General features: G+C 46.4%; 1 protein-coding gene across 1 annotated transcript in view; it reads left to right on the top strand.

Moving 5' to 3' along the window:
- The window catches only part of Slc24a3 (solute carrier family 24 member 3), a 142,953-nt gene that overhangs the window by 69,204 nt on the left and 48,180 nt on the right, over window positions 1-25,569 (top strand). Inside the window, exons 6-7 of the mRNA XM_051144931.1 lie at window positions 7,168-7,242; window positions 21,196-21,221. Coding sequence (XP_051000888.1) covers window positions 7,168-7,242; window positions 21,196-21,221 — 101 coding nt within the window. The remainder of the gene's footprint in view (window positions 1-7,167; window positions 7,243-21,195; window positions 21,222-25,569) is intronic.

A 25,569-nucleotide genomic window follows, 5' to 3' on the forward strand; every position in this document is an offset into this window, starting at 1 on the left:
TTTCCTTCATTTAGCACATGTGGGTCAATGAAGGTGCCCTAAACATGCTACTTTTATTCAAGAAACTTGTATCAAATACCCAGTACTAACAAGTACTCAGCTACGTGCTGGTAAATCAGTGCCTGACTATGACAGTAGATGCCCCTACATCTGATCCTTGAATGGGCTAAGGGCCCCTGGGACATAGCAGGAAATAGCCCTGTAGACAAGCTACAGCAGGACTAGCTGTGTGCTCCCTGGCGTGTGGATGAACTCTGAAACGGTAGGCAGCAGCTTACATTTATCACAAAAAAATACTGCACATAATGCTGTAAGAGATGCAGAAAGGCCCTGTAACCCCTAGTTTCCAGGTCAATATGAGCAGCCACAAGCATTCGAAAGACCATTCTCTGTGCACATTGTCCTGAGGTGGCCTCTTTATTTAAATGTATATCAGGCCACAGCTTGTTGACTTGTCACTTTTCTTGTGTGAAACTAGAGTTCCAAATGAGTTTTCTTCGAAAAAGTTAATATAAATTCACTTTATGTTCCTATTGTGAAGATTAATAAATAAGCCAAGGTCCACAGGCTGGAGAGATGGCTCGCTGAGTGCAGTGCCTGCTGCACAGGTGCAATGACCTGAGTTCAGGTCCCCAGAACCCAGGTAAATAGCGCAGTGAGGCAGCACATGCCCATAGCACCAGCTCTGGGAGGTAGAGGCAGGAGGGTGGAGGCAGGGCTGGCCGTTCAGTCTAGACACTCAGTGTCAGTGAGAGATGCTGTCTCAAAAAAGCAAGGTGGCTAGTAACAGAAGACACACACACACAAATAAAAGGTAAGAAAATAAATACTCAGAAGCTCATGTATTCTGAAAAGCCATGCCACGGCAAACCTCTAGAAAGCTCAAAGTCTTTTAGAGTCTGGTGGTTTTCCCCAATGTAGAAATAATCTGCAACAAATCTGAGCAGTGAACATTTGGTAGCCAAGACTTCCAGGGGGAAGAAGAGGTCACACCAGGCCCTCTTCCATCCAGACATCAGTACCTGGGTCTTCTGCTATTTCCCAGACTCCCAGAGGCCTGTCTTAGCTCCAGCCTGTGTGGCTGTTTGCTGAGAATTGGCTGTAGAAATTGTGTAAACTCAAAAGCTTGGAATGAAACCCACTTATGGTCTCCCTAATCCTCTTTTCCATGAAGTTTGTGTGAAATAGTATTTCTCTGAGACAACAGCAACTTCATGCTGTGGAATTATTGTGGCATTTTGTCTGTTTTGATCATCTTTTTTTTTTTTAAAGGAAGCATTCTGAAAATAAGATGTAACTTTTTAAAATATGTCTGGCACATTTTATTAGTCACCAATAAAAACCAATCATATATATATATATTATATTGAATTATGTGCACATATACTTTATATCTCCAAACATGTGGAGAGTTACAATCTGTAGTAACATACAGAAGACAAAAATTTATTGTAAACAATTATTTTTAACCTCTTTGAAGAATCCAGAATCCCGAAAGAGAAAAGACTATGTTTTCCTCTGTTTGGGAAGTGTGATATTTTTTCTCATTTACACCACTCTGAAATGAATTATAAGAAGGAAATCGAAGCTGCACAGTCAGTCAAGAATGTGTGAAATGCACTCCAGAAATAGCAAGGAAATATCAAGATGAAATTCCAGCTGGGAGGGATTCCTGGAGCTAGGGGAGAGGGGCAGAGCTTCTAGCTAGATTTCGGAGGCGTTTGCCACTGGACGGCCTTTTGCAGTCCCCAGCATCTGTACCACCGATTAATGAGGTCAAGGGTAGAATTACTCATTGTTGGCTTTCTCCCAGGGCCCCTGTTCTGGTCTCTGACTTATCTTGCCCTCTTTCCATCATTGTGTGACAGCAGGTTGTCACCCTGCGCTGGGTTGGGTGACACCTGCAGACAGATGCACAAGACCTTCTTCTCTTTTGGCTCAGGGATACTGACATGTCCATCTCCACCAGGAAATATGTTCAGGGTGTGAGTCAGATAGACCCTGCCTCCATCTACCACTGAGAGGCAGTGTGGACTCTGTAGGGTTCACGTATTCATGTTTATGGAAACTGCAACAATTACCAAGCAATAGCAGGGGTTTTCTTCTTGAGGAGTGGATTAATGGACCACTGGTTCCAGTATGCATGTAACCAACTCTCTCCCTCCTACTACGGCCACGCCCCTACCTGTAGTCTGTATGCTTTGACAGTCTGCCCTGCATCTCCCTTGAAGGACTTAACTTTTAAATTTAACTGTGGCCAGTGCTGTTTTGTATTTTAGGCTTCAGCTTCTTTCCCTTTTAGGTACATTTCTAAGACTCTTGTCCCAACAGCGTAAAGCAGTTCTGAAGGAAGGGAACTCCCTCCCTATAAGAGCCAATACCATGGCAACAGGACATCCGTTCTTTTCAGCCTTGCCTCCCGTGGGGTACTGTACAGCACTGTGTGCAGGTACAGGGATTTACAACCCAAGCTTCCTGGGTTCAGATCCTAATTCTCCCCCAATTCTACTGGCACAATCTTGGTCAAGTTTCTCAGTCTTGCCAAGCTCCAATAGCTGGCTAAAGAGGGCAAGCCCTAACACAGTAGTCTGGTGTGCAGATGGCATGAACTAACCTTTTCCAGCCCTGGGTTGCAGGGTCAGATAAATATGGCCATTGTCAGTGGATGGTGGTATCGGAAAGTTAGGCAGGAAGGACAGCAGAGCCGTGGAAGGTTTGGGAGTATGCCTCTCCTCAGCTCCCTCCCAAGGAGAAAGAGATTATTCGCTGGTTTGACTCCTTGTTTCTATGTTCCATGGTTCACCCTCTCTGTAGCAGGGAAACTGGTTTTGTAACGTGTTACATCTTAATCTGGGGCTGAGGTCTGTCTGCAGTCCAGATGCTGAAAACAGTTCATAATGAGAGAAAACGTGTTAGAGTCTGCTCGGACTTGACATCTGGACTTGGTGCGAGGTTCATTTCCTGCATCAGTAGGTAATTTGTAGCGCATGCTCCCGTTTTTATTAAGATCATAAAGGCACGGAGCTTAAGCAATGAACCAGTTATTGGCGATTTCTTATGAAAGTCAGCTGTCTTCCAGCCCGGTCACTACCAATTTCCCACTCATCTGAGGGAGCCACTTCCCTCTAATGTGACTGCTCTTGGTGTCCACTGTGAAATCTCTACATAACACACTGAGGTGGCCGCTAATGGCTTCTCAGCTGCAGCTGTTCTGTATTGACTTCCTAGCATGGGAGAGGAGCCGTTAGCCCCGGCCATCCCCGCGTTGTCCTCAAAGACTTGTATCATTAAGTTTGGCTATACAACAGTCTGCCTTTACAGCTATACAACCTCTCCTTAATAACTGCGCCATCAATACATAATGATTCATAACATTTTGGGAGTAGTCCTGTTTTCCTAGTAGTTTATAACTGTCATTCTATTTGTTTCTGTTTGGCTTGAGTCTGCATGTTTTAGAGATAGGGTCTTACCATGTAGGCTAGACTGGCCTCAAGCTCACAGCCATGCAGCCTTTAGCTTCCCAGGTGCTGGGATTACAGGTGTGGGTCACTGCACTCCACAATGATTGCCTTTATTTTGTTAGTTTTGTTTGTTTGTTTGTTTGCCTCATTTTCTATGTTCTGTTCCTAGAACTCTCAAACCTTTTTATGAGTTCCAAATTATCAGATATTCTATCTTTTTTTTCTTTTGGAATATTTCGTCTGGAGTCTTCCGATCTTCACCGGTCTGGTTAGGCCCCCACTAAACTGCCCGCAAATATTATATTTTTATATTTTATCATCCTCCTGTGATTTGCCTTTGTCATCATTCTAAAGACATCCTTCACTTATTACTACAGGGTGTAGGTGCTAAGTTTATGATGTTTTGTAACATGCCCTCTATGTAATTCCTATTTTGAAGAAGTGCATCCTCCAGTAAAGTCTATTTAGTAATGAAGCATCAAAGACAAATTTTTAAAGGAGCTAAACTTTAGCACTTATTCTTTTTCTCACTTTTTATAATATTTTTACATTTATATTACATATACATACATATGCATTTATATTATTATATATATAATAAACTACATACAGCAAGAAGAACCATGAAACAATCAGGAATTATATCAATGTTACATTCATAGTGTTTGGGCTGTTTGTATTTGGCAACCTGAAGAAAACATTTTCCTATCTCGGTGAGTCTAAAATTCTGAATGTAACTCAATGTCTATCGTATCTCATCTCTATCAACTTAAAACACCTATCTAGACCTAAAAAACATCTTAACTCCTAAACAACTAAGTTTAATTGTGAAACTAAACTATTCGGTCTTCAACCTCATCAGAGACTTGAGAAGAAATAAAATTAATTACCTGAGTAAACAGGAAGTGCAGCTTAGCAGCTTCCAAATTGAAAAAAAAAAATGACAGAGATACTTTGCTGCCTGAACAGTCACCTATAACTCTCTATAACATTGGAGCATTATTTTCAGCCTTCTGGACCAGTATATCTGAAATACATATTTTTGAGTCAGGAACTACTGAGGACTTGCTTGCCCTGTCTTGGCAGAGTTTGGTCGTCAACTCTGCCTACATCCAAGCTTGCCTATTTTTAGGCAAAATTCTGTCAGTGGATGAAACAGGGCATTTTGCCCAGTGGGTGGTTTGCGTATTTTAAGCCATCTCCACCAGGAGGTTCTTTGTTGTTCACTCTTTTCCCACTTTTAAACTAAGAAGCTGGATGTACAAACCAACTTTCAGTTAAAATAATTTCCCTCTCTAATTTTGAAGGGATTACCCATTTCCTTTTGGTTTCTAGTATATTTTTTGAAAATTCAGTTGTCAATCTGGTTTCGTTCCTTTATATATCCTTCTTCCCCCTCCTCTCTTTCTGTCCCTCCCTTCGTCTGTCCCTTCGTCTGTCCCTCCCTCTGTCTGTCCCTCCTTCCCTCCCTCCTTCATCTGTCTCTGTCCCCATTTTAAGGTCTGTTCCTAGGTGACTGCTGTGAAATGTTGTGGCTGTGCACTTTGTATAGTTAATCTAAGTGAAGAAAATGGATTGTATTTTTGTTTTGTTGTCGTTTGTTGTGATACACACATGAGGGTATTCAGAACTGGAAAATGTAGAAGTCCTTAATTTCTGGAAGTTGCTCTTAGGCGATGCCCTTGGCTGTCCCCTCCTTCTGCACCTCTGTTTTCTGAACTGCTGTTGCTCAGGCGGTGCCACTCTTATTTTCTGTTAAGATGAGGGATCGACAGTGTTAAAATGAGAGCGGACATCTAGAGATGAAATTCTTAGATAGCCTTTTAGTTGTCCTGTTTCAAGGCCCAAATGCAGCCTGACTTCTGAATTTTCTGCAAAGCCAGATGAGTGGCTAATTATTCCCCGGCTTTCCAGATTCCAAAATTGTATTTTTTGGGTTTATTCCTTGTTTTTAAAATATTTGTAGTGTCATGTGCTCACAGTATAATAAAAAAGAGCAAAGGCAGAAGTGTGAGTTCAATCTGTCATCAAGAAGCCCAAGTGGTTTGCTAAAAGAGGTTCAGAACTGATTATTTGTCTCAAGCTGTAAATTCAATTGATTATAATAAATTGAGTAAATATCCAAGACCTTTTGCAGCCTGCTGACAAATGAGCGGCTTAGTTCCATTTTCTTCTGTTCTATCCGTGGAGAGTGATGAGCACAGCGTCGAAGAGGCCACGGTCCCAGGGAGATGATGAAAGGACAAAGAAAGCTCTGCAGTGCTTCTCCAGCCACTGCCGTGGAGTGAGTCTCTTCTGGACAACCCTGCCAGCATTAACTTAAACCAGCCAGTGCAGACCTTAATGAGGAAGAATTAGCTCTGGAAAGTGTCTGCGTGTCGGTATACACAGTAGAGGAAGCATTAATGGAAGAGGCTGCCCTGCCTTTCATGTTACTTGACTGTAAACAACCTCTTCTCAGTTTACTCTGCCTGGTCTTCGTTGGTGGCCCGAGCAGTCGGGATCAGTGGAGGTATGAGAGGCCCCTTTACCTTTGGGGTCCCTTTTCTCGGATGTGCCTAGTGTACCACATGCCTCTCACTGACTTACCCGGGAGTGTTGACATTTATGGTGTCATTTTCACTAACTAGTCCAAGAGTAAAAGCAGCCAAAGACATGTGGCCATGAGTTACATGGCACTCCCCCCCTCACCCCCTCCCACGAAGGGATAATCCAACAGCCAGCTGACATGGTCCTGTGGACTTTTCCATGAGTCGCTGTACAAGTCTGCCAAAGTAGAGCCAGGTATCCCCTAAAAAGAGACTTTGAAGGATTTACAGCAGAAGAAAATGGCTTGCCCACACCTCCGCGTGATGCCCGGTCCTGGCTCCCTAGCTTGGTTGTTTCAACAAGACCCCTTCTCCTTCTGTAGCCTTGGCTTAGCTCTGTGCTTCTGGCTTAGTCACAGCCAAGCCAGCATCTCCTTAAGGTGACACAGACCAACCACTAAAGAAACATTCTTTCCAAATTCCTAGGTAAACCCATTTGTTTTGTAATTCTCATTAAGTCTGGTCAGTTGCTAACAGATGGAGCTGTGTGATAGAAGCACGGCAAGAGAAGCTGAAGGGGTCTACAAGGACCTGGAGAGCTGACAGGGGCTTATCTGCCTTCTGAAGGGGGGCAGCTGCCAGGTCCAGGTGCTTGTTCTGCGCTAAGTTCACACCTGTCACTCCCTTCACAAAAGTCCTAAGACTCCTTCAGTGAGCATCTTCGCCCCGAGGCCCCGCCTTGACCTTAGCCACACAGTTGTGGAACCACCCAGAAGCCTGACACGCCATCTTTTCTTCTCTCCTTCTCAGAGGTCAGACCCGAATCACAGTGGTACAAGTCCCTTGGTCCCTCCCATTTCTTCGTCACTAGTCATTTCCCCACTGGTCCAGCTGCTGCCTCTGCTCATGAGAGGATCCAGACTAACACACCTGAAGCCTTTTCACAACTCCCAATTGATGAGCAGGCTAAAGGAGCCAGGCGCCAAACACGCGAGCATGGCCTCTCAGTGTATCGCTGGCCAGGAATACAGATGACTCTACTGAAGTGGAAAGGGGAAACACTCCCTTCTTTTCTCCTCTGTCTGGGTCCTCATGGAGGACGAATGCTGGCAAGAGTCACGCTGTCTTGTTTAAGAAGCCTGACAAAGTGTTTCCTGTTTGTCTCCCTTTTCCTATAGGTGGTGGCTCTTTCCTCCTGGTGCCTGCTGAGGGATTCCATCTACTACACCCTGTCTGTGGTCGCACTCATTGTGGTAAGTTGTTTTGTACCATGTTCAGCTTTGCTAAGACACAACACAGGGCAGTGTAACCCTTGTCAGTGTGCAGTTTCTCTCAAGGACGTGGTGGCTAATGGGCATGTTTGTGCCTCTGTGTGGAGACAGGTTTTTCTTTCTCCAAATTACTCTGGTTACCCAGAACCCTGATGCTCACTGGGGACTCAGAGCAGTGGCTTTAGGTTGTCTGGAGCGAAGAGATGCCATGCAACCATTCTGTCACCCTCTTAACTGTTCCTTCTCGCTGACCTCATGGCTCCTGACTCCCCTCTCCAGTATCCCAGAATTTTTCCCCTCTCATTCTGTAAGCCCTTCTAGAATGTTCCTTTTCCTCACACAGCATCCCTTCCATGACTCCACCCCACCCCTCTGTTCTCCCTGAGGCCCATTGTACAGGGTAAATAGCTTTGTACGTGGTATCTGCGTGACATGACCTTGCCCTCTGTACTGACTCTTGACGTGTCTAACAAAACTGGATTATCTTCCTATATGTCCACTGTGCTCATCTCTATCCTGACCACCCAACGGGGAAATTGCCTTAGGTCGCCCTTTCCTCCAGCTCCCCTAAACTCACATTACCTAGTTTCACTGTATGCCTCCAGCAAGTCCCCCACTTCACGTGGGGCATCAGTCCCAGCCTAAATGGATACCGCTGCCACACTGCAGTCTTTCATGAGTCCAGTTACAGCATGGAGCACTTCTGTCACCTACTACTCTCCCTTCTCTAAGACTCCACCAAGAAACCCTGCGAATGTTCTTTCCTCATTTAAAGGACCAGAAGGAACCAAACTCCCCACCTTGGCAAGTGGAGCCACACAGTAGTAGGTAGTAGGGGTAGGTAATTGCAAAGAGGGGAAGCAAATAAGAACTGTAGATGTGACTGCCAATGCAAGTCTCCTTGTGTGACAGTTAATTCTATGTGTCCACTTGGCTGGGCTAAGGGAGGCTCAGTAGTTGGGGTGTTTCTGTGTATTGGTTACTACTGTGTCCTTGTAACGACATGTGACAGATACGACTTAAAGGTAGGAAGGAAGGTTTGTTTTGGCTCAAATTTCAGAGGGTTTCAGGCCATTGTGGCAAGGAAGGATGGTGAAACAGTTAAGACTGTGGCGGTGGGAGCATGTGTCGACATCATCATGATGGACTCGGGCTGATGAGACAGGAGAAAGTGGCCAAGGCCTCCAAGGCCTGCATCTGGTGTCATCAATTCCCACCAGCTGGTCCTCACTTCCTGAACCAGCTAAAGAACAAATAATTAAAACTTCTGGGATAAAGCTGGGTGTGATGGCACACACCTTTAATCCCAGCACTCAGGAGGCAGAGGCAGGTGGAGCACTGTGAGTTTGAAGCCAGCCTGGTCTACAAAGCGAGTCCAGGATAGCCAAGGCTACACAGAAAAATCCTGTCTCGAAAAAAAATAAACAAACAACAACAAAAAAAACCTTCTGGGATATTTCAGATTGGGGCCAGACAAAGCACTTATATCAATAGAATTAAGACAGAAGACCACTCTCACCAAAGCGAGTGGGCATCAGCCAACCCCTCAAGTACCTAAATAAAACATGGTGGAAGATGGCGAATATGCTCTACCTGCTTAAGTAGAGTTCTCCATCTTCCTGTGCCCTTGGATATTGCTGCTTCCAGCTGTTGGGCATTCCAACTCAAAGAGGGAATTGAATCATTGGGTCCTTGGTTATCACGTCTTCCGGCTTGGCTCGTGACTATACCATCATCTTTAGAAATGGCAGATTGTGGCAGGTATGACCCAATACTTCATAATTAATAAGAGGTATAATATATATGTTCTGAGTGTCTAGAAACCAAACCTACTGCACCTTCTTACTAGCGGCACTGAGCTTAGAGAAATCGCTCTCTTTGGGTTTCCATTTTCTCACCTAAACACCAGGACTGGATGAGCCGTGTCACAGAGCACTTCCCTGTAGCTGGTTTGGGGTTGGAAACTACCACAAGGTTTGTCCTAAAAACAACGGTACATGGGTTCTAAGGTGTGTCCTCTGAGCTCTGGGGCTAAAGAGGAGAATCTCTGGCAGAATCCAGACCCACCTCAAAAGCAGAAGGACTCAGGGCGTTGTGTCCATCGTTTGAAGTCATGGGCAATGAGCCTTAGGGCACACATGAACTCTGTGCTTATTCTTAGCTAGGAACAGACTAGTCACTTCAACCCAAGAAGACTCTCTTAATATCAACCCAGATTTCCCAAACACAGCTTCTGGTTAGCTTTGTCCTGTGAGGGACCAGCACACATTGCTCATGTGCACTCCACTATTCTGCACTTTTAGGATATTTTTTCCATACTTTTTGAAAATTACGTTTTTCTTTCAAGAGACAAGTGTGAGGGAGGGAGGCCAACCATAAGTGAATGCAACTGTCCACTCTGATGAGGTTCGAAGAGATGGCTAGGCTCACAAAAACAAGGCAATGGCATAGAAAGGAGACAGTCAAGGTCTCCCAAGGCACAGGCTCAGCCATATCCACTGCCCCAGAGCAGTCTTGCGAGTTGTCAGCTTTCAGCATAGACACCTCCTGGACAGTGTGTGGACGGGCTTGTATTTAGTCCACTTTATCTGGGCCTGTCCAAGATAACACAGATGTAATTGCTGCTAATGGTGTGTGAAGCAGTAAGGAGGCGTGGCTTCTCTGCTCACAGGTGACACACCCTCCTGAACTTGGTCTTTGGGCCAAGGAACCATCTGCCCTGGGGACGTGGCACATAAATCACAGGGCTGAGACATCTGAACGTGCTGGCTGCTGGGGCAGCCCTGTGTTTCCTTCAGCAAGCAGTCAGCTGCAGCATCCAATCTTTCTTTGCCATCAGCTAAAGACTCGAGCTGTGTATTTACAGATGGGTTGTCAAAACTAGGGTTTTGTGACTTTGAGGGAAATTGCATTAGTGTACTGTTAAAAAGTGGGACAGATAAGAGGAGAGTCTTCAAGGCTGAATATTTCTCCATTGTACGCGAAGGGATGGTCACCCAGTATCAGTGAGCATCTGAAACAATCGACACTGTTATCGGAAATGCAGAAGCCGAAGACTTTCCCTCGTTAGGGTCTGGAGTAGAATCTGGGAAACAACATTGCAACCTGCGTCATCGTTCACCACGGGCACGCGTTTTGGAAAGTGTGACTTCACTGTGGATGGAAACCCTTTGGGGTATGGTTCTCCAGCGCAGCCGTGATCATTTTCAAAATCAACTTTTAAAATTCTGAAGGAAAAAGATCATAATATTTTGTACAGACTTAGTTTATCTACAATTCTGACCTCTGTTAATGAGTGCAAATCTTTTTTATTAATTTTTTATTATTTGATTAATTTATTCAGATTGCATCTCAATTGTTTTCCCCTCACTTGTACCCATTCCCCCCTCCCTCCCACTTTCACCCTATTCCCCTCCCCTAGGTCTGTGACCCAGGGGGACCTCCTCCCCCACTATATGGTCATAGGCTATCAAGTCTCATCTTGGTAGCCTGCTTATTCTTTCTCTGAGTGCCACCAGGTCTCCTCGCCATCTTATTCTCATAGTATCGGTCTGTCAGTTTATCTATCGAGTGTGTGGTGTGGTGTGTGTGTGTGTGTGGTGTGTGTGTGTGTGTGTGTGTGTGTGTGGTGTGTGTGCGTGCGTGCACACACATGCATGTGTGTGTGTATGTGTCCACACGCATGTGTGTGTGTGTGTGTGTGTGTGTGGTGTGGTGTGTGTGTGTGTGGTGTGTGTGTGTGTGTGTGTGTGTGTGTGGTGTGGTGTGTGTGTGTGTGTGGTGTGTGTGTGTGTGTGTGGTGTGTGTGCGTGCGTGCACACACATGCATGTGTGTGTATGTGTCCACACGCATGTGTGTGTGTGTGTGTGTGTGTGTGTGTGTGTGTCCCTGTGTATTAACTTGCCTCCGTGAAGGCAAAAATCTGATGTTGGGATGTCTTCCTCGATCACCTGTCTTTTATTTTTTGAGGCAGGGTCTCTCACTACACAGGAGCCTCCTATTTTGACTAGACAGGGTCAGGAAGCCCAGGACCCAGTTGGCTCCGCCCCCAAACACATACTACCATGCCCAGATTTTACTTGGCAGCTGAGAACCCAGACCCAGGTCCTTGTGCTTGATCAGCAAAACATTACTACTGAACCATCTCCCCAGCTCTGCCATCTGGGGTCATTTCCACCTGAGACTGGGTGAGGAGCAAGACACATCCTCAGTCCAGAAGGGCAGCACTTAGCGCAGGGTCTCTCACAGCACCCTCACATCTATTCCACACCCCAGCCTTACACTGAGACTCACAAGCTCCCTGCAGCTTGATGATAATACCTTTTTTAAAAAATTCCTCTATTTTGTGAACCGAGACATAGAACCAAAATGCTGTCTTCCCATTTTCCTTAAGTAGCATGAAGCTTGCTCCAGGACTGTGCCATGGCCACTTAAAATACCTCTGTGAAAAAGCCCTTTCCCTGGCCCACAAAATAATCACCAAGTTTCTCAAACAATTTAATTTAGCTAGCAATTTTTTTTGTAAGTTCTGGAACATTTGGCAGGAGTAACTGCTGACCCTCTGAGGTTGTACGAGGAACGCCAACTCCCTCACAGGGCAAACCTGGATTAAGTGGGACCAGATGCCATTTATACGTATCTTCTCGTCAGGAGGCCCTCAAGAGTCACACAGGAGAGCCCCAAGGACGAGCCAGGAGGCCTGGAGACCCGAAGAGTAGCCAAGACAGCTTCTCCAGAGATGCTGCTTGCTGCTGAGGAACAGAGCGCAGAGAGTCCAGCCAGGAAAATGCTCATGGCTTCATTATTGCTTGTACTTAAGACCGCCGAGATGTAGCAGCTGAAAATGGGACACAGACAGAGCAGAAAGCAAAAAACACAGGCGAGTGAGACAGGCATGTGCATTCATTCCACACACAATCCCCACCCCCAAAATAAAAACAGTTCATTTTCAGACCCAAAGTTAGTCGCTTTGGTACTTAGGCTCCATCTAAATTTTTCCTCTGTGCTATTTTGCAATCAGTCTGTTTTAAGGAGAAAGCTAGAGACGACAGTGATACAGCGTTGTCTGAAGCAGCTATTCTTTCAGAAACACGCAGTGCGTTCTTCCCGTTGGCCTCCCTTCAGGAATGGAGACCCCCTTCAGCCTCACACGCCGTCTCTGTTGACATCGTGGACCATAGGAGAGCTAGACGATGCCCAGGAGCAAGAGGGACACCTCTACTAAGTCCTGAGAGCATGCTGTGTTCTCTGCAGTGCCTCTGGTTGTGTGCCTGCTCAGAAATGTGACAGCTGTCCACAGAGCAGTGCAGCCCTCCCCGGCCTCTCCTCAGCACCCCCACACCTGGGAGCACTTGGTCCATGGGCATAGTAGGCCTCACAGTCCTCCCCTTTCTCCAAATTCCAGCCAGCCTGTCAAGTTTCTTGCATTGAAATGTTGCTAAGATTTACATAATCATGAAATTTACATAAATGCAAATGATCCATCACACCATCAGTCTAACAGCTGCCCAAAAGGAAATATTTTATTTTTACCCTTCATCTCAGTTTTAGTCAGGGATTGGGGATGTGAAGAGGAGAGAACCTCCATGGAAGATGGAAAAATCTGTGGACTAGCTTACCCATAACCTGGGGAAATCCAATCCAAAGTGCTGTCTGTCTGAGGGTGATAGACCATTGACCCCTGTTGGCACAGCCCTCAGGCCACCCAGTGCAGGCACAGCAAAGAAGCTTATACAAGTTAATGCTTCCATTCCCATCACTAGGGGGAGCTCTTTACAGAGCCCCTGGGTGAAGAGATCCCATTGAGGTGAAGAAACAGCTGAGCTGATGACAAGCTGAGCTTGTCAGAGATGACCAGTGACTTTGGCTTAGTCACTTTGTACTTGCCATGGCAAAATACTTGAGGCAATTATAAATAAAAAGGTTTGTTAAGCTCATGGACCCAGAAGCCCAAGTTCAAATTCAAGAACCACTGTTGCTTTGGGACCACCATTGACAGGTGTATGCGATGGAACAAAATACCAAGCTCATGAACAAAACAACAAGAAAGAGAACAGGAACAGAGAGATATCCCACTGTCACCTTCAAGGACAGGCCCCGATGGACGAACAGCAACTCATTTGGCTCCATTCCACAAAGACTTCACGAGCCTCCCAATAGTGCCAACCTAAGCACCAATCCTTTAACACATGACTACCGGAAGTGGGTGAATTCAAGGTCATCTATCCCTTATCACTGTTTCATACAGCCATATGGTCATGTGCAGCCATGGCAGCCATATAGTCATGTGCAATCATGGCAGCCATATGGTCATGTGCAGCCATGGTAGCCATATAGTCATGTGCAATCATGGCAGCCATATGGTCATGTGCACCTGTAGAAGCCATATGGTCATGTGCAGCGTGGTAGCCATATGCTCATGTGCTGCTGCTGAACACTTGGAATGCAGCTCTTGAGAGCAAACAACTGAATTTTGATTTTGTTAGTTGCACCATACAGGCACATGTGGCTAGTAACTGACAGTGTAGTTCTCGTGAGCCAACTGTTCTGGAGAAAGAATGAGCATCCTACAGGCATGCGTGCCTCTCAGGCTCACAAAGCAAGTGTCTGAGACGGTTCAGCTGCACCACTCCAGTATAGCTCCAGTTATACAGTGCAGCTATATAGAATTCTGACTTTGCCTCCAGGATTCTGAAATATTCCTTATTCTGAGAGTATGTTGTTAGAAAACACAGCTCTACCTTTCATCCTCTAGAACTCATGAAGTTTCAAAAAACAAAAACAAAAAGAAAGAAAGAAAGAAAGAACTCATAGCTTCATTTCTGTTGCAGTGAATTTTTTTTATGACAAAAGAGCGATAGAGGGGAAAAGGAGTTTATTTGGCTTACACTTCCAGGTGATAGTCCACCCCTGGGGAAAGTCAAGGGAGGAGATTCCCACATCACAGCCACAGTCACGAGCAGAGAGAAATGAGTGCAGGTACAACCACTTGCTTGCACTCAGTTCAATTCCTCTAGCCTTACACAGTTCCCAACTCCTTGCCTAGGGAACGTTACTGCTCATACTGAGCTGCCTTCCCACACCAGTTAACACAGTCCTTGCAGACATGCCCATAAGCCTACCTAGTGTTGACAATCCTCCATCAAGACTTCCCAAGTGCTTCTAAGTTGTGCCAATTTAACAAAGCTATCCACCATGACAATTACATTCTCTTAAAATGGTCTTGTCCTGTTGCTCCTGTGGAAGAAAAGCAATCCTAACGGTCATGGCAAACATTGTCCTTGACTTTCCAGATGGCCTTTTCTCTAGCCAGTCACCTCTCCCTCCTAATTCCCTTCTTCACTGGGAATCAACTGATCCCTCTGGATTCCCACACATCAACCATCCTGTCATTTTGTTTCATCTCTCCTTCTGGCCAAGAGGGAATAAACGATGACAGCGGAATGCCTATGACAGAATTTTAAGTCTTGCAATAAGTTGGCAACGGTTACCCAAAGGTTGACTGGATTTTCTGTGCAGAGAGCTGTGTGGTGCCAGGAGCTCTGGGAGGCTGGGTTCATCTTTGCTCATTCAACAGGGAGGGGTGCCCATGTCAGCGGCAAAAGATGGCTTGCTGAGGAGGCGCCATGCAGCTTTTACAAAGACAGTGACTTGAAACTGTTAGTTTGTGCTTGGGTCCAGTTTTGTCCTTTATTTTAACAGCCCTTGTGTCGGGGTTCCACTGCCCCAGCCCTTTTCTCCCTGGTAGCAGGTTCTCCTAGGTGCATATGAGCCACCATTCTCAAGCTCTTAATTTCTTGTCCTCCCTCCCACAACCACTGATGCCATCCAGTTATCTTCTTACGTGGTCCATGATCCTTAAAGCATAAACCCCAGAGGGGCACGTACCAGGAACGCTCTAGTATGTCTGCTTGGGTTCCTCCCCTTAGCTGAGCCTGCTCCTAGACCTGAAGAGGAACATGGGTGTTCCCAATGTAGAACAGCTGGGGGGCGGGGGTTGCCATGTTGTTGGATAAGAAGAGTCTGCCGGGTGGGGGAGGGGTGGTGCAGCTAGCTTCATCTGATAGTTAGGAAAGGAAGATTTTTTTTTCAAGTTTTAGCCTCTTGAAAGAAAATGATATTCTTGATTTTCCCCCCCCCCTGTCATTTTCACTGCTTAAGATTCTAGCAGTGCCAGGGGATCATAACATAGATTATGAAATCGCAGCAGCGCAGCCATCCTCACTTTGTGGTTATAGCTTTATAGGATTCAAACACTGGGGCTGATGTAGTGATACGGAGGTGATGCACTCCCCTCTCCTGGTTCCACCCAAGCTGTTCCCGACTTGTCTTTGCCATGTTTTTCCATCTTGATGGAGCCATTCTCTTGGTATTTCCCTGGGATGCTCTGACATCCAGGGATCCACCTGCCCGAAGTCAGCCCGACTTGTCTGGAAGAATCCGAGAGCAAACACCAGGACTGACAAGCCCGTTTCCATGGTACCCGACCACTTCTCGGGAGCCTAGAAAAAAAAAAAAAAAGAGTGCTATTGTCAAATCTGTTTCTGTTTGTTCACATTTAGCCCAGCTGCAGAGTATGTGGAAACCTAAGTGCAAATACACACACATGCACGCACACACACACACACAGGTCAGAGGTGAGGACCCTGGAATAGTACTTGCTCAGCAAATCTGAGGCCCAGCTCTCAGCACCAGAGGCTCTCCTCAACAATTCAAGCTATCTCAGTGCCTGGCTGGCTCTCAGCACTGTGAGCTATCTCAGTGCCTGGCTGGCTCTCAGCACCATGAGCTATCTCAGTGCCTGGCTGGCTCTCAGCACCGTGAGCTATCTCAGTGCCTGGCTGGCTCTCAGCACTGTGGCTATCTCAGTGCCTGGCTGGCTCTCAGCACCGTGAGCTATCTCAGTGCCTGGCTGGCTCTCAGCACCGTGAGCTATCTCAGTGCCTGGCTGGCTCTCAGCACTGTGGCTATCTCAGTGCCTGGCTGGCTCTCAGCACCGTGAGCTATCTCAGTGCCTGGCTGGCTCTCAGCACCGTGAGCTATCTCAGCGCCTGGCTGGCTCTCAGCACCGTGAGCTATCTCAGCGCCTGGCTGGCTCTCAGCACCGTGAGCTATCTCAGCGCCTGGCTGGCTCTCAGAACCGTGAGCTATCTCAGTGCCTGGCTGGCTCTCAGCACTGTGGCTATCTCAGTGCCTGGCTGGCTCTCAGCACCGTGAGCTATCTCAGCGCCTGGCTGGCTCTCAGCACCGTGAGCTATCTCAGCGCCTGGCTGGCTCTCAGAACCGTGAGCTATCTCAGTGCCTGGCTGGCTCTCAGCACTGTGGCTATCTCAGTGCCTGGCTGGCTCTCAGCACCGTGAGCTATCTCAGTGCCTGGCTGGCTCTCAGCACCGTGAGCTATCTCAGCGCCTGGCTGGCTCTCAGCACCGTGAGCTATCTCAGCGCCTGGCTGGCTCTCAGCACCGTGAGCTATCTCAGCGCCTGGCTGGCTCTCAGCACCGTGAGCTATCTCAGCGCCTGGCTGGCTCTCAGCACCGTGAGCTATCTCAGTGCCTGGCTGGCTCTCAGCACCGTGAGCTATCTCAGTGCCTGGCTGGCTCTCAGCACCGTGAGCTATCTCAGTGCCTGGCTGGCTCTCAGCACCGTGAGCTATCTCAGCGCCTGGCTGGCTCTCAGCACCGTGAGCTATCTCAGTACCTGGCTGGCTCTCAGCACCGTGAGCTATCTCAGTACCTGGCTGGCTCTCAGCACCGTGAGCTATCTCAGTGCCTGGCTGGCTCTCAGCGCCTGGCTGGCTCTCAGCACCGTGAGCTATCTCAGTGCCTGGCTGGCTCTCAGCACCGTGAGCTATCTCAGTGCCTGGCTGGCTCTCAGCACTGTGAGCCATCTCAGTGCCTGGCCGCAAACTCATACAGCAGAGACTACCCAAAGCTTGCTTTCTATTGGGAAAAGGTTGGGTTACTTTCAAATGCCATAGAAGGAGACCATTTGGTTTGCAACTCGTGAGAAGGTTCAGTGTTGACGTAGATGACTTATCCCTACCTGACCCCCACTGTAGTGAACGTCAAGCGGTGACTACTGCTACTTGCCACGTGCAGCTGTCGGCTGGCTGTAGGTGCTTCAGTGGGCTGTCTGCCTGAAGGTGCTTTAGCTCCTTCCCACAGGCTCACCAGAGCTTTGGAAATGGGCTTGAACTACTTTTTAACTTTGCGCCTAGCCCAGGGTGGCCGGCTGGGGTGTGAGCACCACCTAGTGGTTGGAAAGTGGAACTACATTGGCTTTTTTTTTTTTTTTTTTTTTTTTTTTTTTTTTTTTTTTTTACTTTTTTATTTTATGTGCCTTAGTATTAATGTGTCAGATCCCTTGGGACTGGAGGTACAGACAGGTGTGAGCTGCCATGTGGGAGCTGGGGACTGAACCCGGGTCCTTTGGAAGACCAGATGGTACTCTAAACCACTGAGCCATCTCTCAATCCCCCAAGAGTGTGAAAAATGGTCAGATTCCCTCTACAGCCTGGCTATCCCTGCAGCGTGGGGGCAGGGAAAGAGGTGTGCGGTATTCCCTCTAGCAACCAAAGCATCAAGAGAATGAAGTTAAATAATGTCTGTAAGGAATAACAAGCCCATTTCCCACAACCAACAGCAGCAGCAAAGACAAAAAGACACCCCCCCCCCATTCTAACTATCCATGCAGAATGATCCTAGGCCTCCATCATGGAAGGCACCATCATCTTTCTGAAGGAACATTCTGCCAGCAATGTTCATTTTCTCATTTTTATTATTCAACGACAGGATGGCCAGGCCAGCCCTGGCCCCCACTGGTGTTCTCAGATGCTTCATAACCCCCCCTCCCTTTCCCACAAGAAGCAAACCTGTTTCCACCTCCATTTTCAAGGCTCGGTTTTGAGCCTCCTTTTTCCATCTTATGCTCTGTCCCGCATCCCCTCATTTCTCTCCACAATCATTTTAAGGTACAGGGATGAACCCCACATTTCTGCCTTAGCCAGAGGACAGCCAAGTCCCTGTTGGGAGGGGTGGGGGTTGGGGGGGTGGGGAAGGGTGGCTTATCTATCCTCTCCTCAGTAGCAGATACAGCAGTTGTTAACTTGAGAAAACAGAGTGTCCCCGGGCCCAAGCCCAACAAAAGAAAAACTATTGGGCATTTTGGATGTTTCCAGATTACTACCCTGTATTAGAACTTGCAAGAGGATGACCTCTACTTTTCTTTCTGTGTCTGCCTTCCTCAACCACACCTCTTCAACCTCATACTCCACCATGTCAGTTCTGCAGGCTCAAATGCTTGGCCTCTGGCTAGTAACTGACGCGATCTCCCCCTCACCAAGGCTTGCCCATTCTGTCTCTGGTCATTTAGGCTCCCTGTAAACTCCATCCCCCATTTGTGACTGTGTTAGCTACTTTTTCACTGTGACAAAACACTGTGACAGAAGCAACTTAAAGGAGAGGTTTATAATAGCTCACAGTTTCAGAGGGGGCACAGGCCGGCATGGCACAGAAGGCACAGGAGTGGGCATGCTTCTGTAGGCAACAGAGGGAGTTTGACGAGTCTTCTCACAGCTGATGGATTGGGAAGCAGAAAGCTTGGACCGGAAGCAGGCATTGCCTGCAAGACCGATAATTCATTTCTGCTGCCGAGGCCACCTCGCCAAAGGCTCTGTATCCCCTCAAAGCACCAGCCGGGGACCACGTGTTTGAGAACATGTATCTGTGGGAAGTTCACATTCGAGCTGCACTGGGGATCTTTGTACAACTAAGGCCATTATTACTTTTTCTTTAAGTAATCAATAGTTAAAGGTGTACCAGCCCACAGCTGTTCATGGAAAGCACACGAGGGCTGCTTGTGCCTCTGTCCTGAGGCTAGCTGACTCCCAATGACTCCTTTTGTAGGATCTGTGTGCTCCTATCTATGGAGAATTTAGGAAGTACAGGCTCCCTAAAGCTGCATTCAGACGTGGCATTGCCTGCCTTCTCTGGACGGAGAGAATTAAATTGACCTGGTTAATAAACTCTCCTAGCGTCTCATATTCTCTTGAGTGACTATGAAGTAATTGTTCCATCCCCATTGCTGAGACTAATATTGAATTAAGCAGTTAATAAAAATGTTTTCCATCTTAAATAATTGGTTCTGTTCCGTTATTTCACGATAACAATTTGTTAATGCTGGTGACTGTAAAATAAGCATGACTCTTTCCAGCGGTGGATTCCATACCATCCAGTGGTGGATTCCATACCATCCAGCGGTGGATTCCATACCATCCAGCGGTGGATTCCATACCATCCAGCCATGCATTGTTTCCTTAATTCCTCCCCTGGCTCCTCTCATCCTCTGCCCTTTTTGCCTTTGGCATTTTCATCCAAATGTCAACTTGTTGGACTTGATGGCAGAGACAGAGTAACAAAAAACAATGAAGCAACGTATTCTCTCTCTGTCTCTGTCTCTGTCTCTGTCTCTGTCTGTCTCTGTCTCTGTCTCTCTGTGTCTGTGTCTGTGTCTCTCTCTCTCCCTCTCTCTCTCTCTCTCTCTCTCTCTCTCTCTCTCTCTCTCTCTCTCTCTCTCTCTCTCTGCCCAACAGCTTATTAGAAAGGACCAGTTACAAGTAAGCATTGGCTCCTACCTCCTAGACCTTTAAACTCACCAGAAGATTCCTTGTGGGTCTTGTGACCTGTCTTTGAAGCATCTTTTGTGTTTCAGCACAGCTGGAGATTATTAGAATTGCTGGAGACCAGGGCAACGGCAACACACTGTTAGCCGCACTCACCATCTCACTGTGTGGTGGCCTGGCACTGTGTACCAAGGTTACCCTGCAGCCTCTGCCTTAACAGTCTCCCGAGGCCTCTGCCTCTATAGGGAGTACCACTCAAAGATCCCCAGGTTCAAAGAAGCCATGTAACCATTTCCATGGATTCCTGCCTCCCCAACAGGTACACCTTTTGTGGGTCCTGTGAGTCACATGGGCACATAAGTATGTCATGGGAAGAGGTACAAAATACAAGTCAGGCCTGAGTTCTAGAGCCAATTCCACAGTGGGTTGAACAACCCCAATATTGTTTCTGCTTTCCGAAATTTGGTTTCCCTATATAAAATCAAAGGATTTTAGTAGTTCACTTGTATTTTGTTTTGTTTTCCCAAGATGGGAATTGATATGAGGTGGCATTGGGCAGGGGGGTTAACTGGTTAAACTTTATTACAGACACTCTATTGGTCCCAACAGATAAGAATAAAATCTCCATTTGCCCTTTCTTTCCTTGATTGCTCTGACCTTTCGTAGCCTCCTTCGTTAACAGAAGGCAGGCCACAGCACAGGGCATGGGCAGCCAACAGTGCCTAGGATCTGCAAACACAGTTTGATGCCATTGTGGTCACTTGTCTCGCCTGTGTGTGGTGCTAAGGGGTGCTGACCCCCCTCCTTACAGTTGTGACTTAGCGTCTCCCTTAGGAACAAAAGGAGCCAGTTAAAAGGACAATGTCGAGTGTGAGGAATATCGAGTGCTTACATTGAAAGTGAAGGGCAGCACACTGCACTGAGATGTGCAGCAGTGTCACTAGCGGCAACTCAGGGATGAGCATCGGAAAGGACCTGCCAAGTTCCCACCTCCCCTTCTAGACCTCAATTCTACAACATGCCTTGTTTTATAGAACAGAGTCATCCTTCCCAGTCCCTCTGTTTGGGGACAGAAACTGAAAGGTGGCCGGGATCACCTGGTGCTTCCCCTCTGAACCCCAATCTTTGCACGGATTGTCCTTTTACTCTTAGTAGCCAGAGCCTGCAGCGTTTGCCCACAGGTGCCTGACATTCCATCACAGCTGTGGGTGGCACTATGCCCGCAGTGAGCACCGACTGCACACCATTTTAAAACTCACTATGTGCACATGTGTGCACACACCTCTAACCACATTTCTTCTTTGTTTTTTCACAGTTCATTTATGATGAAAAAGTTTCTTGGTAAGTACCTCTTTTTCCCTTCTAATTGTCCCTTTTTATAATGCAGGGCCAAATGCATCGCAGGCTGGAATTGAGGGTTAGAAAAGGAAGGAGGGGCAGCAAGGTGGCTCAGTGGGTAAAAGCACTTGCTGCCAAGCCTAACAACCTGAGTTTAATCCCTGGAGCCCACATGTTCAAAGGAGAGAACTGACTCCCACAAGTTGTCCTCTGACCTCCACACCCATACTTGGGGTACACATGTTCTCACAGGTGTGCATGCGCACATGTGCACACACGCAAATAAATAAAAAGTAAGAAAATAAATCTAATTTAGAAAAGGAAAGAAATGTCACGACACTGGAACAACCAGAATTTCTTAGAATCCCTCCATCTCTCTCAACAAAGACATTAAATTGCCCCTTACCAAGCTTTTCTCTTGGGTTGGGACTATGGGATTCATATCTTTATATCTAGATGTCTTTATTGTAGAGGTTGGATATTATAAATATTTTGTGTCTTTCTATAGTCAGCCATTGCTGGGCCATGGTTGTGGTTTGACTAATTTTTTTTTTTTAATGTCTGTGTCAGTCAGCTTTCCATTACTATAACTAAGTTAACACAGACAATCAGCTTATAATGAGAAAAGGTTCCTTTTCACTCCCAGTTTGACAGGTGTCAGCCCTTGTTCTGGTGGCACAGCACGGTAAGAGGGACTGTTCATCAAAACAAAACCATTCGCCCCAATCCCAGAAAGCAGCAGAAGGAGGGTCCCACTGTTTTCTTCAAGGTAACACTCCTAGTGACCCACTAACCTCCCGCTGGGCCGCTGCCTCTTCAGGGTTTCACCAGTTCCCAAGGGCGCCAAGCCGGGAACCAAGCCGTAACGGCCAGGCCTCTGGGGTGACATTCTGTTTCTGGGCTGCAGCATGATGCAAATCAAGTTCAGCATCCCAGCCAGGCCTCAGCGGCATCTTAGAAGTCAGGATCCAAGCATATCACAGACAGCTGTCCATTAAAGTGCTGCTAAGACTCTAAAAGGAAGCCTATGGTTCTGAGAGTCTGTGGTGGTTTTAGATAGACGGCGTTGTTCAGTTAAATATACGGAGGGCTACTTGCATTTTGGCCAATGGTTCAAACCCCCATTCTTGAAACGAGTTCTGAGCGAGCCCAGTATATTTGAAATGGAAATAGAAATTGGGTAGCCTATGCATCCTTGTTACAGCTTCCCCCCCCCACCACCCCCCAAAAATGTTTGATCTGCCTAAGTAGAGAAAAATGAAAAACTCCTCAGAAATAGGAGCGAGTCTGTAGCTAGAAACTTCCACTGCTGTTACTTTGACTTCAGAATGAGCTAGAAAAAGAGGCAGAGAATTCCTGTGGCTTCGCTTTCAGAAATCGTTCTCAGTTTTTGTTAGCGCTTTTGGGGGCAGTACCTCTGTCTGAGAACAGCCCTCTGGCTTCCAGAACTTGGGGGTAGCAAGGGTCTGCCTCAGTGATGAGGAATGTCATAGGGGAGCTATGCGGCCCATAGAGATAAGTTGTTGACTTCTTATAAGACCTGTCTCTGGGGATTTTTTTGTTTTTGTTTTTGGTTTTTTGTTTTGTTTTGTTTTTTTAGGAAATAAAAACAGCTTGTTTTAAAAACATAATTATTAGTTTCAAAACCTAATTATTAAAAATTCAGATTATAATAAAGTACATATATTGTATTTTTTAAGACCCATGCTCTCCATACTGATTCACAAGAAATAAGAAGTCTTTTTAGGGATTAGTGATTAAAAGCCCAAAAGGGACCAGAATGGCTAGGAGCACCCCAAGTCCCAGATCTGCTAAAGGTGTTGTCCTCAAGGTAGCCCATCAGGGTCATCTCAGGGTGAGGCCTGCCGTCTTGGGGGAGCTCGCACTTGTGCCATCTCACAGCATTGCATTACCGCATGAGAACCATGGCAGGCAGGAAGGAATGCAGACATCTTTGGTTGGTACGCTTACAGGATCCTTAAAGATACCTACCATGTCTTAGAGCCAGAAAGGGGAGTTGATTTCCCTTTCATTCCAAAGCTGTCTTAGTCAACAGTTCTACTACTGTAATGAGACTCTATGACCAGGGCAACTCTTACAAAAGAAAGCATTTAATTGGAGCTGGCTTACGGTTTCAGAGGTTTCGTCCATTATCATCATGGCAGGAAGCATGGCGGTGTGCAGGCAGACATAGTAGCTGAGAGCTCTACATCTGAATCCAAAGGCAGAAAGAAGAGAAGATAAAATCGTGGGGCATGGCATGGGCTTCCGAAACCCCAAAGCCCACCCCCAGTGACATACTTTCTCCAGCAAGGCCATGCCTCCTACTCCTTCTCAAGTAGTTCCATTCCCTAATGACCAAGCATTCAAATACATGAGCCTATAAGGGCCATTCCTATTCAGTCAATCACAAAATGGTGCTCTGTCTTTTTTTTTTTTTTTTTCCTTTGTGATGAAAAAGTAAACCTATGCTAGGATAGAACCCAAAGCCTTTTACAGGAGATTCTAGATTCTGCAAAGAAACAGGCTGTAAGAGTCTATATTCTGAGCATCTACAGTCCTGTACATGGAGTTAGGAGTATGGGAGGAGCCAGGAGGGCCACAGGTGCATGAGTCACAAACAGTGTGCAACTTAGTGCTAGGCCTGGGGGATATTAGAATCAAAAGTCTCTCAGTGTTTGCTTCCAAAGATCTGAGCTAACGGCTCCCAGGGCTCTGAGTGTCATCATTCTCAGAGTGCTGGCCTGTTGTGTAATCACTGTTATTGCACACATGAGCTGACAGAAGGAATTTCTCATATGAATGAGACCAAGAAATTAAACTGTACCACTGCCCTTTGCTGCTCTAGTGAGTCCAGGAATTTCAACTCCTCACTGTAAAGGATGTAACATACATTGAACTTGAAGATGCCTTTCACTCTTTGCATCACCTGCATTCCTACCTACCAAGCATTGACTGATCTGGAAATCCGGAAGGGTGTGGTCAGGAGCCTCTCTCTCTCTCTCTTCTCTCTCTCTCTTCTCTCTCTCTCTTCTCTCTCTCTCTCTCTCTCTCTCTCTCTCTCTCTCTCTCTCTCTCTCTCTCTCTCTCTCTCTCTCAAAACAAGACTCTTCAGTGTGCCCAGTGAAGGCATGGCAGGGGTTTGGTGATACCTTACAAGGTGAATTTCACCCCTGTTACAAGACAGTCCAGTAGCTCCTGGACATGTTAAGGCAGGTGATTAAAGCACTTCATAGCTTCAGAAGAAAACTGATTGCAACTGATTTTGAAACAAGGGAGAAGATAATCCTCTTTAGGAAATGAATTGTCAAATACAAATGCAGTGGTCTCTCGGGATTTGTGAAGAATTGGTTTTAGGACTGCCAGTGATACCAGAGTCTATAGTCGTTGAAGTCCATATGTAAAATGTTATGGTATTTACTCACCTTCTTCTGCATGCATTAAGACACCTCCAGATCACTAACCCCCAATGCAATGCAAATGCTGTTTAAATAACAGGGTTGAGACATGCTCACATACTGCACAGTATTACACTGGATCAGCAGTTCTCAACCTGTGGGTTGCTACCCCTTTGGGGATTGAATGACCTTTTCAAAGGGGTCGCCTAAGACTATACTGCATATCAAATATTTACATTCTGACTCATAACAGTAGCAAATTTGCAGGTGTGAAGTAGCAATGAAAATAATCTTATGGCTGGGGGTCCCCACAACCTGAGGTCATAGCATTAGGAAGATTGAGAACTTCTATACTCGGTTGTTCATGGAATTGTCTTCCCACAGATGCAATAAAATGTCATGAGAAAAAGCAACTCTGGGGAGAAATGGGTTTATTTTAGCTCACAGTTCTAGTACACACTAGCAGAGACGTCACAGCAGCAGACCCTTTAGAGAACTGTTCACATTACATCTACAGTCAGAAGCAGAGAGCACTGAATGAATGCATGCATTCTAGTGTGAAGCTCACTTTCTCCATTCTTATGTATCCAGTATCTACTGCCCAGGGAATGGTGCCACCCACAGTGGGCATCTCTTCTCACAAATCTAATACATCTTCCTCACAGATATGCCCACAGGCCAGCCTAGACGCTCTTCCCAGGTGACTCTACATTGTGTCAAGTTGATGCTAACATAAGCATGACAGGGATGATGGTAAAAACACATATCTTTAAATGTTCAGTGTAGATAGAACTTTAAAAGTATTTTCAACCTGTGTTTGGTTGAGTTACAGATGTAGAACCTGCAGACTGTACAAATACCAAATTGTCCCCACCATAACTAAATGAGATTCCTTTACCATTCTTAAAGCCCATTGTGCCATAGGTTCATGGTCAGGCAAGAAGTGGGAGCCA

This window comes from Acomys russatus, chromosome 4, assembly GCF_903995435.1.
Source record: "Acomys russatus chromosome 4, mAcoRus1.1, whole genome shotgun sequence".
Classification (NCBI taxonomy): domain Eukaryota; kingdom Metazoa; phylum Chordata; class Mammalia; order Rodentia; family Muridae; genus Acomys; species Acomys russatus.